Genomic DNA, 14,534 nt, shown 5'->3' with positions numbered 1-14,534 from the left:
AAGGAAGCTTAAGTAGGAAGACCATAGCTTTCGTGACTTGAGGTGGTTGTTCGCACAATTCTGTTTCGATCCCATGGGAGGTGCACTTTACTCAAAGAGTGGCATGGTAAAAATAGAAGCACAGAGCTGGCCACATTGCCAAAAAGAATATGTGGCGGATATCGGCAATCAAAATTCAATTAGAAAATATGAAAAAGGCACTTTTTGCAGTATCATAATGCCTTATTATAACAAGAAGACACATAACAGGACAGGGTTGTTTACATTTAATTTTACTAAAGGGCTAACAAGGGTAAAAAAAAGAATTGTGTGTTGTGACTGGCCAAACAAATAACACTCGAGGGGCTGACAACACTCAATACAAAAACTGACTACAGACCACTACAAGACAGGCAGTGTAATATAGCAACAAATTAGAACAGAACAGAAACTTTAAACCTGTGTTTACCTACTATTTTCATGTCAAAATGGCTGCAAATGAAAAAGTCTATTAACATTTGTCAGCTGATAGGGCACTTTCTATCATCTGTACAAGTCTGAGTGGCATATGATCTATTACATTCTGTAAAATGCAAAAAGCATAAAAAATTGCTTTGCTTTAAATGCTTTATATTCTTCAGTTAACAGTTATGCATCATATTCTATAAATTCATATATTCATGGTTTAGCAATGAATAACAATAAAATTGTATAAATAATTTAATATAGACATAATATAAATGTAAATTAAAAAATCACAACAAAAATAAAAGGCTTGAGAACTGTATGACACGGTTTACTGTCATATAATAGGAATCAATGTGGTTAAAGTCATTATAACTGGGTAAACGCATCAAAACCAGGCAATTAAAAACAGCATTTTATTTGATGGCCACCAGATGGCACTTAGCTGTGGTTGCAAAAGGACTCAGTCCTATAGAAGTCTGTGGGATAAGAAATTCATTCATTTTGCGTAACATTGATTAAGGTGACCCAAAATGTCACATTTATTAAAAAATGTCACATTTATGAATTCTTGGTTATACTATCTTTCACAATGGAGGATTATCCATGGCCATTGGCTAGCAACTTGAGGTTGACATGTTTTCAGGAATGAGAAAAAGTTTCACAGTTCCATACACACCGCTCGTCCAAGATGGCAGTGGTGAAAATGCTAATCCAGCATCTAAGATTTGATGTGTCCTCCCCATTATTTCTGTGTAGGCTTTTCTTGCTTTAGTGCTAAAGGAGTTATTAAAAGCTGCTTCATGGTACACTTCAACTCTTCTTCAATGTCTTCAGAATTATGATTAGCAAGAGACAACTCATCAGTTAAATGTTAAATCACAGGGTGACTTGCAACTTTCCATTCTACCATGTTTTGTGCAGTCTGGAGATTGTAACTGTTTCAGAAACCTGCTTCTTTCCCTTCAGTCATTCAGATTGCAGGCTTATCTGCTCAAACAACAACTGCTCCTCCACAAGTTCCAGCCTTTGTTGCATGGACACTTCTGTGAAAATTACAGAAAGGATATGGAGTATTTAATGGATGGCACTCAAGCTAGCTGTCAGACACAGTAGCCACAAAATTGCAGTAATTTACAAGCTGAAAAGAGAAGTCAGCGTAAAAGAGCTTTAAACCTGCCATTCTTTTAAATGGGTAGACAGGGACAACTCAGCTGGTTGCAGAAACACTTCTGATTGTATGAGAGTCTATAGGGAAACAACCCTCATCTTCATTAATCATCAGAGTTCAGTCAACACAGTGGGTTATGTCATGGTGGCTATTTCCATGTCTTATATACAGTCTATGAAGCCAGCAAGAAATAAAAGATATGTTAAGTTCACGGATTGGAGACAGGACAGGGAGTGCCTTCCCCTTCAATATATATTTCTTTTACTGATTTTCCGTATTTAGAAAATCAATTAAAAAGCAAAATTGGTTCCTTAAAGTCCTGCACTGACGACTGCTCCATTTGACAAAAGACCTCAAACATCAACAAACATTAAGATCATCACTGGAGGATACAGTTTCAGCTCTTTTCAGCCAAGAATTCCACATTTTGCAAGGTCAAAGACAACGCGTCAGGTGAGAAGTGAAACCATGAGCACTGTCATTGTTTCATTCTAAAAGAATCCATTTCATTCTTCAGGATAATAATGTATTTAATGTAAAGTGTTATTATTAAAAGAAAATATAGGTACTGAATAATATTGTGCCATATATCCTTCTGAAAAGTAAGATAAAATCAACACAAACTAAAAGTTGACCATTAAATAAATCATAAAATATAAAAGTGGAAAGTAAAATGCAAGCATTTCTTTACAGGTTGCTTTATCATTAAATGTGCTTTCCAACAAAGCTGCAAAGCACCTTGCGAATCCAGAAAATCACCCATTGGCATTCTCATCTGCTGCTTCATCCACATACTCATTGTAATCATGTCTGCCCCGCAGAGACCATTAGTAGCCATGGCAATGTCAACACACATAGAACTTGGATAATTCACTGGTCTAATTTCTGCACCACTTCTAGAGAGTGTGCTCTGTGGCATAGTTATTAGTGTAGCCCTTCATCAACGTCATAACCCAAACCAATTACTTGATCTATCATTGTGTACCAGGCAAAAGTGACATTAGTCATAAAAAATGTTGGCAACAATATTCTACAAAGATCACTAAAAAGAAGCCAAAGGTAGGTGAAGAGAGAAGAACTGGTTTGTTCGTAGTGTCCATGGTGATGTATGAATCTGAATAAATGAACTGATAAAATACTTTCTCACATGTTGGCAGAAAATATTGTTGCCATAGTGAAGCACATTCCTCAAGCACAAAGAAGGCTTTTTCAAATACTGTGTGCATATTTTGAATCAAATTGCTTGAAAGTCAAACCCCCGGTGCTCTTTCCTGCACTCATTCTGATGATCCTGGCGAGGGAAGCTGCAGATTTCTGCCATTTCCTCGGGGTTATCTGTTCAGTGCTGTCAGTATGAAAACAACTGCTGTTGGGTGCAGGCATCCGCACAGCTGACCCCTGCAGCAGCAGTGTGCTGCCTCCCACACTCAGATGTTAAGTCTTCCAAGCCCCCGCACTGAGCATGCTCAGACAAACCAGCTCCTGGATCTCTACAGGAGTTTAGTTTAGCAGTCATCTGCGCATAGAACGATGCGAAGTGACAAGAACAGTGGGAAGCCATGGAGCTGAGATAAGAAGCAGAGCCAAAAGCTAGACCGGCACACAAAAATACACACAGGCCCACGATCGGAGTATACATAGAAAAATTTATTTATTTTTTGCTCTGTCAATGCACAAGTCAGTCAGAAACCAGACAGAAACATAAAGGAAGACGATCTTGTGTAAGCTACTACAGTGAGAAAAGAATGTTAATATAGCGTAAGAAAACACAACTTTATTAATAACATGCCTTTATCCTGTTTTCAGTACTTCTTCTAAACCTAAAAGCGAAACCTGTAAAGTTGTACAGTTACTCCGGCTCTTCCACAGAGCTGCAAATCTGTGCACTGCCTCTGCTGCAGCTGACACTTATGTAGGTACAACAGAAGTGCTGACTCCACAAAGAAAGCCTGTACTGCATCAGAGAGGAAGGCACAGCACAAACACGTGTTACAACCTTTTCAGTGCAAACGCAAAATATCTCCAGATTAGGCTTCTAGACGCGGAGTGCGGCTGTTATCGGAAGCGTTTAGCGTGGAGTAGTTCTTTCACTTTTATCTGTTAATTCTAAAACAATTGTAAAACCTCCGTCAACTCCCAGTGCAGCCTGCGGAAGAAATTTGTTTAATTATCCATGGCAGCTGCTGTCCTGTTCGGGTCTACTGGGGACAATTAGGACGTGCGACTTAACAAACACCAGCCAACAGCCTCCAATCACATGCAGAGGCAGTATTAGCAAGCGTATGCAGACTTACATGATGGCACTGAAACCAGAAAAGGAATCTTATTTTAAGTTTTTTTTTGCACCTCACCACCCACATACCTTCTCCTCCTACTCCGTTGCATAATGCATGAGGATATTTAAATGCTCTTATCACATTCCCAAGACAATAAACAGATAGATACCAAATAAATGAACAAATGGCAGCGACTGGGCACAGACTATGTGAAAATTAGAGAACGCTTGTGAATTTTTAAACGCACATAAAAAACAAAACAAAAGAAAAAACTGTAATTATGAGCTGATATCCTTTCTATTAGTTCTCTTTTCTTATCTTTGACCTAAGGAGAGTCAGTGTGGACTGAGACATAACTTTCAATTCGGATCTTAATTAAATAATAATAATCATAATAATAAAAAACTCACTTTGTCTCTTTCTAATCCCAAAGCTGCCCATTGGGTACATTCCAGAAGGGTTCCGAGTTTAATGACTCGAGTGGTCTCTAATGAAAGACCTGCTAAACTCTGCCTCTGACTGCTGTTCATAGTCATTATGCTGTCAGAGTGCTCTTTTTAATATGTTGATATTAGTTGTTGCAGCGATATAACCACAATCAGCAGACTGCCCCTTGATTTACTGTTATTTTAATAATCCATAATTGTTGATTTTTGCTTGTTTGCTTTGTTTTATTTTTGTTTTAAGCAATACATGCCACATGGAGAAAGACTAAGGCCTTTTCAAAAGCACATACACTTCAGATGTTAAACAAGTTGTCAGAAAGAAAGCTGGCTAACACTGCCACCTGCTGGAAATACATGGTTTGTTCACTGATATTTTCACTGATTTAAGGGCATCCAGAAAAAAACAGTCGATCTTGGTGAATCATCTCTGAAAACTATTCCCATGCCTGCTCAGTCACTCAGGGTGAAGCTATGAAATATACTCCTATGAAAAGAATTAATCCACAATAGGATTATTTTGGCCCAACTAATCCTATAGAGGATTAATTAGAGACCGATCCTTTTGCACTGTAATGCAATATCAGGTCATTTAGCAGCTTGTGTCATGTCAGTTTTGACACATGGTTCCACTTCTGTAAATGATGGGTTCACAGAACTACACTTTGCTTGATGGTAGCAATTTGGCTAAATTCAAGTTTATTTATGTAGCTCCAAATCACAATAGCAGTAACCTCAAGGCGCTTTACTCTGTAAGGTAAATGCCCCACAGTATTACAGAGAATAAATTCCCAACAATAAGATGATCCCCTGTGAGCAAGCAGTAGGGAAAAACTCACTTTCAGCAGGAAGAAATCTAATTTAAGGGGAAAGAGGTAGAGAGGCATAAAGAAATGGGACAGAACATTATTATATGTCTATATGTGTATGTAAGGAGAACCAGTACAACAAATCTAAAACGAAAAAAGATTGAGGCTTTAAAACTAACAGTTTACTGAAGATTCCACTTCAAGCTAGAATCACAGGATATTAAATTGTTTACTTTAGTTAGACTTTTGTTTGAAAGATCATTACCAAAAAATAACTGCAATAAACAACAGTGACCAGATAAAACCCAGCGTTTTTTAACATTTTGTGCAGTGAAACTGTGCCACTGCACAGACATCACACACATTTCTTTTCTTTTTTTTACTGTATGCCTTTAACCCAGCGGTTCATCTTAAATACTGGTGAAAGAGAATATTATTTACAAAGATAACTGATGCTGAAATGGCAATCCTCATCAGCAGAGCTGCTGTATGTGCGGTGTTACGTAAACATGGGCAAATAACCGTTTGCACAGAGACACACTCCAAAGCTATAATACTCCAGCTATTGACAGTCAGATAAAAGTGCTGCTCTTTGCACATCTTTGGGCCGTAGAGGTGTAATGCTGGAACTGACGATGCACAGGTAAACAGAGATACCCTGAGTGAAAATAAGGGACTGCACATCTGAGACTATAAAAGGTTTCGAATGTATCAGGTCTTAAATAAATAATGAGACAAGTACAATATTGGATTAGTGCACTTCTGAGCCAACGATACGTTTTCATAAAGAGCGTAATGGCGCATCAGCTTTTTCATCAGCTTAGTCATGACGAAAAATTACAATTGGGTCCCATCATGTATGCTGATGGCTTCAGACAGCACTCATATCTTGATTGTCTTTCTCACCACTATATTCAGTCTGGTTTAGTTAAGCTGCAGCACAGACCACCCAGACTACGTTAGGTTTGTATTCCCGGTTAAAGAATGGAACCTGTTGTTTTGCATAAGTTATTTGTACTTAATTATAATATGTATTTTTCTAAACAATACAATATACAGTATACATACTGATACATATCAGAGCTTAAAAAATAAGGATCAGTTCATTCTTTTGTCTTGGCAATCAAAGAATTATGTTTTCAGCTATCATTTTGTTTTCAAATTAAACAAACAAAGCAAACAAATATTGATTATAATCAACATTCACAAGAGCATATATGTCACATACAGGACAAGGGTTAATCTCAAGGAACTTGCTTCAAGTGATCTGATGTTGAAAAGCCAAAGAGGAAGCTGCATACTCTGCAGTTGCAGTTATAAATAAACAGTTTAATATAAAGCACAAAAACAGATGTAATGTCCAGGAAAGAAAGTTCATTTATTAAATGTTCATGAGTCTCTGTTAATGTTTCTCCTGCTGGAAGAACATTTGTCCTACTGAAATGCCAATGAAACCTCCCACAACACCTATGGAGGAAGATGTACATGCAGCACTTACTCTGAGCTGCGTTTGGAGCAGTAAGGTCCAGCTTACCTTGTTAATGAGTTTTGTTTAATTAAGTTCCCACTGACAATCTTCTTCATACATTCAAAGACACATATAAAACCAGAGTTATATTAGATCATTATTCACTACATAGCACACTGTCTGTAAAATATTCATAACATCAAAATGTAAGCAAAAATGATAAAGTTTGCTTAGATTTACTTAGATTTGACTTTCACAGTAGTCTATATCATCACTGTGCACAAGTTTCACATCTGGTTATAATGGCTGTTGATCTATTTACAATACATAAAGGCAGCATAGCTATAATGATGAAGCGCATGTCCACTGGGATAATAGAAAAGAGCTGGTCTTTATCATAGCTTAACTGATAATTTATTTATTTAAAAAAAAGGATATCTTGTTCAACTGCAGTTAATCTGTAAAAGTGTCCAGGAAGTCCTTCTGTTTGTCCTTTTTGGGTTCATACACATATTGTACATATCAAATGAACTTGCTGGTGACTTATTTACTTTGAATAGCAGGGCTGGAGGGTTTAAAAATAAACAACTTGCAAACTTTTAACTACACTTGTCTCCGTGGAGCTTTCTGGGAAGCTTACTGAGTCATCTATTTATTCTATTCAGATCCACTTTTCTACACTGAAGCCTACTGTAAAAAACTTACATTTCAATACTTCTCTCTTAGTTCAACACTATTATAATCAAAGAAAAATGTGCACCTTGAAATAAACATGTAAAGATTTCTGTTATTTTCCAATAACAGTGTTATTAATCATTAATAAAACTTTTATGTAACATTTATTGTACTGTGCCTGGAATTGCACAAACTTTGGCACTATCTACAAATGAGCGACAGTGTAAATTATTGGCTAATCTGGTACTTTGAGTAAGTGAGTAGTAGTAAGCAATATTTCGCTGCCACTCTAGAGTCTATTGGTGAGACAACATCCATAGCATTTCATCTTGGCTCATCAGGAATACCATTTCCCATTTGTAGCGTGAGGTTCTTCTCCTCTGTGTTTTTTTAATGTATGTCTATCTGTCCCTCACACTGTTGAGAGAGTCTTTGTCCATTAGTAAAGGTCAATCGCTTATTTACACCGTTAAGATGCAGTTTTCTCCGATATAATCTTTTGCAGTGAAGCAGCTCTCCGTAGGCTCTGCGGAAATCCCTGTTAAAGGCTGGATAAAGGATTGGATTAAGGGTAGAGTTAAAATAACCCAACCACAGGACTACGGAGTGAAGTGTATTAGGTGGGTTTGTTTTTTCCTTCATTCCAATCCAGGTGAAGTAGGTGAAGTAAGGGAACCAACAGATGACAAAAGCCCCGAGTACTGCAGCCAGGGTCACTGTAGCTTTGTGCTCTCGGGCTACCACTGCAGTTGCTGTACGTGCAAATGATGGCATGGTAGCACGAATTCGCCTTGCCTGAAAAGATTGGTTAAGAGAAGGACAGAGAGCCAGAGGACAAAGATAATGAGATCTTGGGACGTAACCAAGTCACTGATTTGATAATGAAGGATTTACAATTACAAGACAACATGAGTGTAAATAAATCCCATTTAAATTTCCACTGAAAAAAAATGTAACAAAAAATTGATCTTTATTCTTATATGTATTTCTACAGCAGCTGGCCCAGACATCTTCAAAAAGAAATGTAAGCCTTAAAGTTATGACCTTTAACAAAATCATAATAAACACTGACCTGTTCTCGTGCCATCCTGAATATGCAAAGATACATTCCACACATAACCAGCAGAGGCAGGTAAAATGAGCCAAAGGCATAAAGAAGAACATAGTTGTTATTCCATCCAAACTGACAGTAGTAGCCCTCTTTCTCATTTCCTCCCGTGGCCCAGTCTAAGTTTTGAACCCTGTAGTCTGGTGTGTTCCATCCCAAGTGTATAGGCAGAACAGACACAGCTAGTGACATGGCCCAGATGGCAATGATAGCCAGTGTCACCCTTAGTGGTGTAACTCTCCGGGAGTGGCTAAGGGGTGCTGAAATGGCAAGGTATCGGTCCACACTGATTGCCAGGAGGGTCAGGATGGAGGCTGTGCACAGCATGACATCTAATGAAATGTAGATGTTGCACAGGACTCCTCCAAATGGCCATTCCCCGCTGCGCAGCTCCACAGTGGCGGACAAGGGAAGCACCAGTAGGCCAAGGAGGAGATCTGTCACTGCCAGCGAAACCACGAAGCAGTTAGCAATTCTCCATAGTCGACGGCTCATTCCTACAGCCAAACACACCAGCACGTTACCACCAATGGTAAGAATGATAAAAAAAACCAGGATGAGCCAGCGCAGTGCTGTGGCAATCATGATGCACTCCTTCTCTGGCACTGGAACAGTGCTGCTGCCGGTACCTCAGTAGTAAATATTGAAAATGCCTCATTCACTTATCTCCAAAGTTTCTCAGCTGCTGTCAGTTCCCTCAGACTGTCTTTTCCATGGTATCTATGTGTATAGCAGCAGTCTGGTTTAAAAGTATATCTCTGTATGGAAAGCCCTTCATAGTCTTTTCTTGTTTCACATTGCCACAGCCTCTGAAGTAAACATGACCCTGGTGAAAAACAAAAACAATGGGGTTACTTAAAAAGCTATAAAAAGGAAAACATCTGTCATTTAATGAAAAAGTCCAAGTCCAACGCTGTTAAAGGTCAAAATACCACAGATGGTCACTGAGAAAATGACAAATAAGCAAACTATGCACAGGGCTGTGTACAAATCCTGACAGTATGTGTGTATATGTAGATATAAAATAGTGTCACTTCAATTTGTTTTTTAAGTAATAAGGTTTCCATAAAAATATAAATAATTCAATATAAGACAGTGGACTACAATACTGACAATTTTTGCTGACTGAAACTGAAAATAGTTTAACAGGCGATCATATACCACATCAGGGGTAGGGAACTCCAGGCCTCGAGAGCCGGTGTCCTGCAGGTTTTAGATATCACCCTGGGTCAACACACCTAAATCAAATGATTAGTTCATTACCAGGCCTCTGGAGAACTTCAAGACATGTTGAGCAGGTAATTTAGTCATTTAAATCAGCTGTGTTGGATCAAGGACACATCTAAAACCTGCAGGACACCAGCTCTCGAGGCCTGGACTTCCCTACCCCAGTGCTACACACTGAATGCAGCATGAGCTCTGGACCAGATATCAACACAATTTTGATCCGCTCTTCACGTGTTAACCTCTTCGACATGTCAATGGCTGTGAACAAAGAGAAACTTGTAAATAACTCACGAAAGAATAAAGTTACGTTGAAACCAAGCACGCCATTGTTTTTCTTGTGACATTACCAATAAGTTTGATGTGTCACATGGCCCTCTTCCTATTGAAAAAACAAAGTTGTATCCAAGATGGCCGACTTCTAAATGGCCACCATGGTCACCACCCATCTTGAGGAGTTTGCCCCCTCACATATACTAATGTGCCACAAACAGGACTTTAATATCACCAACCATTCCCATTTTATTACGGTGTATCCATATAAATGGCCCACCCTGTATATTCAGTTAAGGAGTCATCTACAGACCGAAATGCGCCCAAGTAATGACACCCACACTGACATTTTCCCATGTTACACTATCCATAACTGCCTGATCTGCTATAAAATATACAGCAAATAGAAATAAAAAGAGCTGTTCCTAGATGCTAATTTTTACTAGCTAGAGAAAGTGTGGCTGCACTATATTATGCACTACCATCAGCATAATGCATAACAAGCTATTAAAAACAGTCATAAAAGACTATAGTATAAGTGTAAGAGTATAAGAAGACATAGAAACATTGAAGCTCTTTAAGCATGAGATGACTTATGAAAGAAAAAAAACCTGACTTACATTCAGTTTTACAGTATGAAAAAATAAAAACCCTGAATGAACAGACTTGCGCTGTTTTTCTTTGGCTTGCTTGACAGCTGCCCTGCCTTGAGCCACTGCTGATGGATGCAACTCATAGTTTAATAATAAGGAACATAAACCAATTTCCTGTAAGAGTTAATTTAATTTGATCACATCTGTATAATGTATGTTGTCATGTTTCATGTGTTGTCCATGCATCATTCTTTAAATTCATTCAAAATAGAAATTAGACACATGAAAACAGTCTACAATTATAGACTGTTTCATCACTAGTGTGTTTTTTTTTTGCCTTAGACAAACATCAGAGACACATGCAGTGTTTAGTGAGCATGGTTTACACAGAACATAAGATACCAGAGCCTCAACTTTATGACATGTTTACCAAGACAAACTGTTCATTCATGTTTAGATTACAGTTGTGGCAATTTTGTTTCGTGGCACCAATCCAGAGCCTCTTCAGGGGTTTCACAACAGAATGTAATTCATGCTGCGGCAGCAAACATGCAAAAGTGATAAGAACAGATATCGCGTTATGGTGTTTATATTGGGGTGGAGGAAATTATGGCTGTGTTCCAACAATAATAGAATGATAAGTAATGATAACAGAATAATTATTGTTTTTTTTGACAACTGTGTTCAAAGATCCTATTTTTGGAAGAGAGGATATGTGATTAATTTAGCCACGAGGTTTTGTCTCAGGAACATGCAAGGTACACAGACTAATCAGGTGTAAATGTAGGTACAGGTAATTAAGTTTTTCAATTAATTTTTTTATTATATTCTCAGAAAGAAAGTTATTATTTCTAGATACAGCCATTGTATCTAGAAATAATAACATTGTAGATCAAAATTTGGACAGTCAGCATTCTTCAGAAAGGTTCGTTATATATGGTACACACTTCTAAATGAAACCAAATTGCTCAAATTAAATTATATTAGCCAAATAGAATTTTTCACAGTAAACCTCAAAGTTTGGTGTAAAATAAATCACATTTTTTAAAAATTAATTAGATTCTCATTTAACAATTTTTAACATTTTTTAATCATTTTAATGTATGTATAGTTGAGTGTTTTTTGTCATTTCACTTTAATTTCCTGCAATTATCTAAAAAGCATCGTCCCTATTGAATAAAATAAATTAATATAATTTAATCAATTAATTAAAGAAAGTCAGATCCATATTTCTGGCTTCATTGGCAACAATGAATGTTGTGAACAATACTCTTCAAAATGCTGAAGCCCTGTTTTTTTGTTTGTTTGTTTGTTTGTTTTTAATCTCTACACATACTGTTCTGCTAACAGTGTTCTTTCTAAAAAAGCACACAAAATGCCAACACCCCTCACCTAAATGTTCCTCCATATGATGACGTGCATGATGGATGTTCCATGAGTCGACTGCCTTTTAAATTTACCAGTGTAAATGTGATAAGTCTCAACATTTGCAGACTTAGGAGATCTCATAATGATGCAGCAAAGTCTAAATTAAATTTTCTTCTTCCACAAATACTGTTCAAACATAACATAACATAATAAGAGTGTACAGGAAATGAGTGTCTCCTTTCCTTTTACAGTAAATATCTGAAAGTTAGGTAAGGTGCAGTTTACCAAAAATGACACTTTACTTAAGATGTAAGATAGTTTATTCCTCACACAATGACAAAGAAATTATGCAGTACTTAAAAATATTTATGCAGTACTTAAAATTACTTTCCCTTCCTCCAAAATTTGGGCGCTATTATTTAATCACTACTCAGATTTACTTAAAATGTAATTATTTCTTTTTTCCTGTAAAATATATGAAGTTAAGAACTACTTATAATAATATAATAATATAATTGTATCATAATGAACTCATAACTGGGCCATTATTTCAAATGATGACATTACCGTTTGTCTTCTCATGCTTCAAGTTAATTAATTTAAAGCAGCCTTTGTTTCAGCTGTACTTGGCCATTCAGAGGATCGAACCTTTTAATGTTTTTGATAATCTCAATGGATTTCCCTCAGGTTGTTTCCATGGGGACTTTGTTTGTTCAGCACAGACAGCACAGACAGAGTTTTAGTCATCTGGCATTTACAGCCATAATAACCAGGCTTTACTGAGTATAGGCCATAAAAAGTCAGGGAGGATTTTTTTTGCACTTTTGCTAACTTACAAACGCACAGAGATAACCGGTGAAATACAACATTTTATTTGCAAACAAATAAAAAAAAAAATACATCAATAAATACAATTTTCAAACAATTTTTGATTTCTTAAACTGTCACTTAGCAAGAGGTTAATAAGAGGAAGAAAAGCCTAAAGATTAAAAAAATAAGCTTGCCAAGTAATATTTACAATAGTCCCCTGTAATGTGAATAGTTGGATATAATCTGTGGTCACCATGTTTCAGTAGGACACGTGTGTGTGTTTATAACAAACGGATGTAGGGATTGATGTCAGGCTAACACTCTGTGCATGACTACTTACTACATGCCACCATTACTAAGTAGTGCTACCTGTTTTAGCTCATCAAACTACATTGCTTACTAACAGTTACCACATGAAAATTCTTTCTTCAATTCTGCACTCCAGAGTATCTCATGAAAATAATGAAATGGTAATATGTTTCTGTTCAGCAGCAATCGTGCACACAGTGGTCAGAGAACCTGAATTATCCTGTTGATCCTGGAACTAATGAAGGTACCAAAAATCAACAATGAGAGGGAGTAACATCTTGGCTGGAATGGCAGAAGAATGTAGTGATGGATACGGGGGAGGGACCATTATAGTTCAATAATTTAACAACTGAAAAAAGAAACCACGAAGAGCAGTCTGGTAAATCATTTGGGAATTTGCCAAAGTGAAATCCTAGAAGAGGTTAGATAATTTTTGCCCAGTGACATTGGGTTCTTGTCTTCTGAAACTCTGACTTTTGCTTTTTTACTACTTGTTTACAACTTGTTTAGAGTAAACTGATTTCATTAGGGACACGGCTCGTGTCTTTTCAAAGACACAGACTGAGTTTCATGTGGCTCACATGTTTACTGCAATATCAGCAAGTCCCACTGTCATTTACCCAAATCTGAATCTGAAGTATGAAGTCAGCAAAATCAGAAAATTAAACCCATTAACTTGATAATCCACATTTAAAACTCACATGTGACATGCAAAAGCATGCCTGGCCTTGTGAAAAAGAACAGCTTGTCTCTGTGTTGCCCTGTACATATACTGCCAGCTGCCTACATGCCAGCTAACATCCTTTGAATAGGAATAAAAATCAAATAAATCAAATCCCCACATCCGTTTGGTATAAACACACACACGTGTCCTACAGAAACATCAAATTTCCCTTTTTGCAAAAGCTTTCATGACTGTGTGCTTCCTCAGCACCGTCTCAGTTCAGATAAGATCACAACAACAGCCACAAAAGAGAAATGTTTACTGCCTCACCTCACGTGGTTTGTCGTAAACACCTGTCAGATCCAACACTTCTTCCTTGAACATGGACTTCTGATTCCTCAGGCCTGGCTGTGTAAACTTATCCCTCTCTCTCTCTTGCTCTCTCTCTCACTCTCTGTCTCTCTCTATCTCTCTCTCTCCCTACTGCCTGCTCTGTTCTTGTAGATGTTATCAGCACATGCACTTCTTGCAGTTCTGTGACATTGTTTCATTTGCTCCCTTTAAAGTTTATTTCAGCCCACATCTTCAGAAGAGTTGGATGCTTATCCCACAACTTTCTTTCTTATACAAGATAGAGTTAGTAGGTAATATGGGAAAAAAGTTGGAAAAAGTGAGCCACTATTTATTTAATTATAAACAATATGTCTTTAATTATATAACTGTATATTTGTTATCATTTACAATGTTGCAGTGCAGACGACTAGAAGTCATTATATGACACTCAATCGATCATATAGCAGTAAGTGCATCACCTGCTTAGAAAGTCTATTCTTTTCTCAGCATTTAGAAAGGATCCTTTGAGCAGCATATCATTTAAACAAAAAACCTGCAGCACAGGA

General features: G+C 37.3%; 1 protein-coding gene across 1 annotated transcript; it reads right to left on the bottom strand.

Moving 5' to 3' along the window:
* Positions 1-6,818: 6,818 nt before the first annotated feature.
* On the bottom strand, positions 6,819-14,086 carry hrh2b (histamine receptor H2b). Its single transcript, XM_005471935.4, has 3 exons — positions 13,966-14,086; positions 8,359-9,220; positions 6,819-8,081 (listed from the first exon to the last, which is right to left on the bottom strand). The coding sequence occupies exons 2-3, from the start codon at positions 8,977-8,979 to the stop codon at positions 7,677-7,679; spliced, it is 1,026 nt and encodes a 341-aa protein (XP_005471992.1). The 5' UTR covers positions 8,980-9,220; positions 13,966-14,086; the 3' UTR covers positions 6,819-7,676.
* Between the last annotated feature and the right edge of the window lie 448 nt (positions 14,087-14,534).

The sequence above is a fragment of the Oreochromis niloticus genome, linkage group LG10 (genome assembly GCF_001858045.2).
Source record: "Oreochromis niloticus isolate F11D_XX linkage group LG10, O_niloticus_UMD_NMBU, whole genome shotgun sequence".
In the NCBI taxonomy this organism is placed as follows: Eukaryota; Metazoa; Chordata; class Actinopteri; order Cichliformes; family Cichlidae; genus Oreochromis; species Oreochromis niloticus.
This window is presented reverse-complemented; position numbering and strand designations above follow the sequence as displayed.

What these genes read in the sequence shown, in the direction of transcription:
- hrh2b (XM_005471935.4), bottom strand. Translation starts at nt 8,979, where the DNA reads ATGATTGCCACAGCACTGCGCTGGCTCATCCTGGTTTTTTTTATCATT. An exon ending in TCAGGATGGCACGAGAACAG is followed by an intron (nt 8,082 to 8,358) that starts GTCAGTGTTTAT and finishes CAATCTTTTCAG; the next exon opens with GCAAGGCGAATTCGTGCTAC.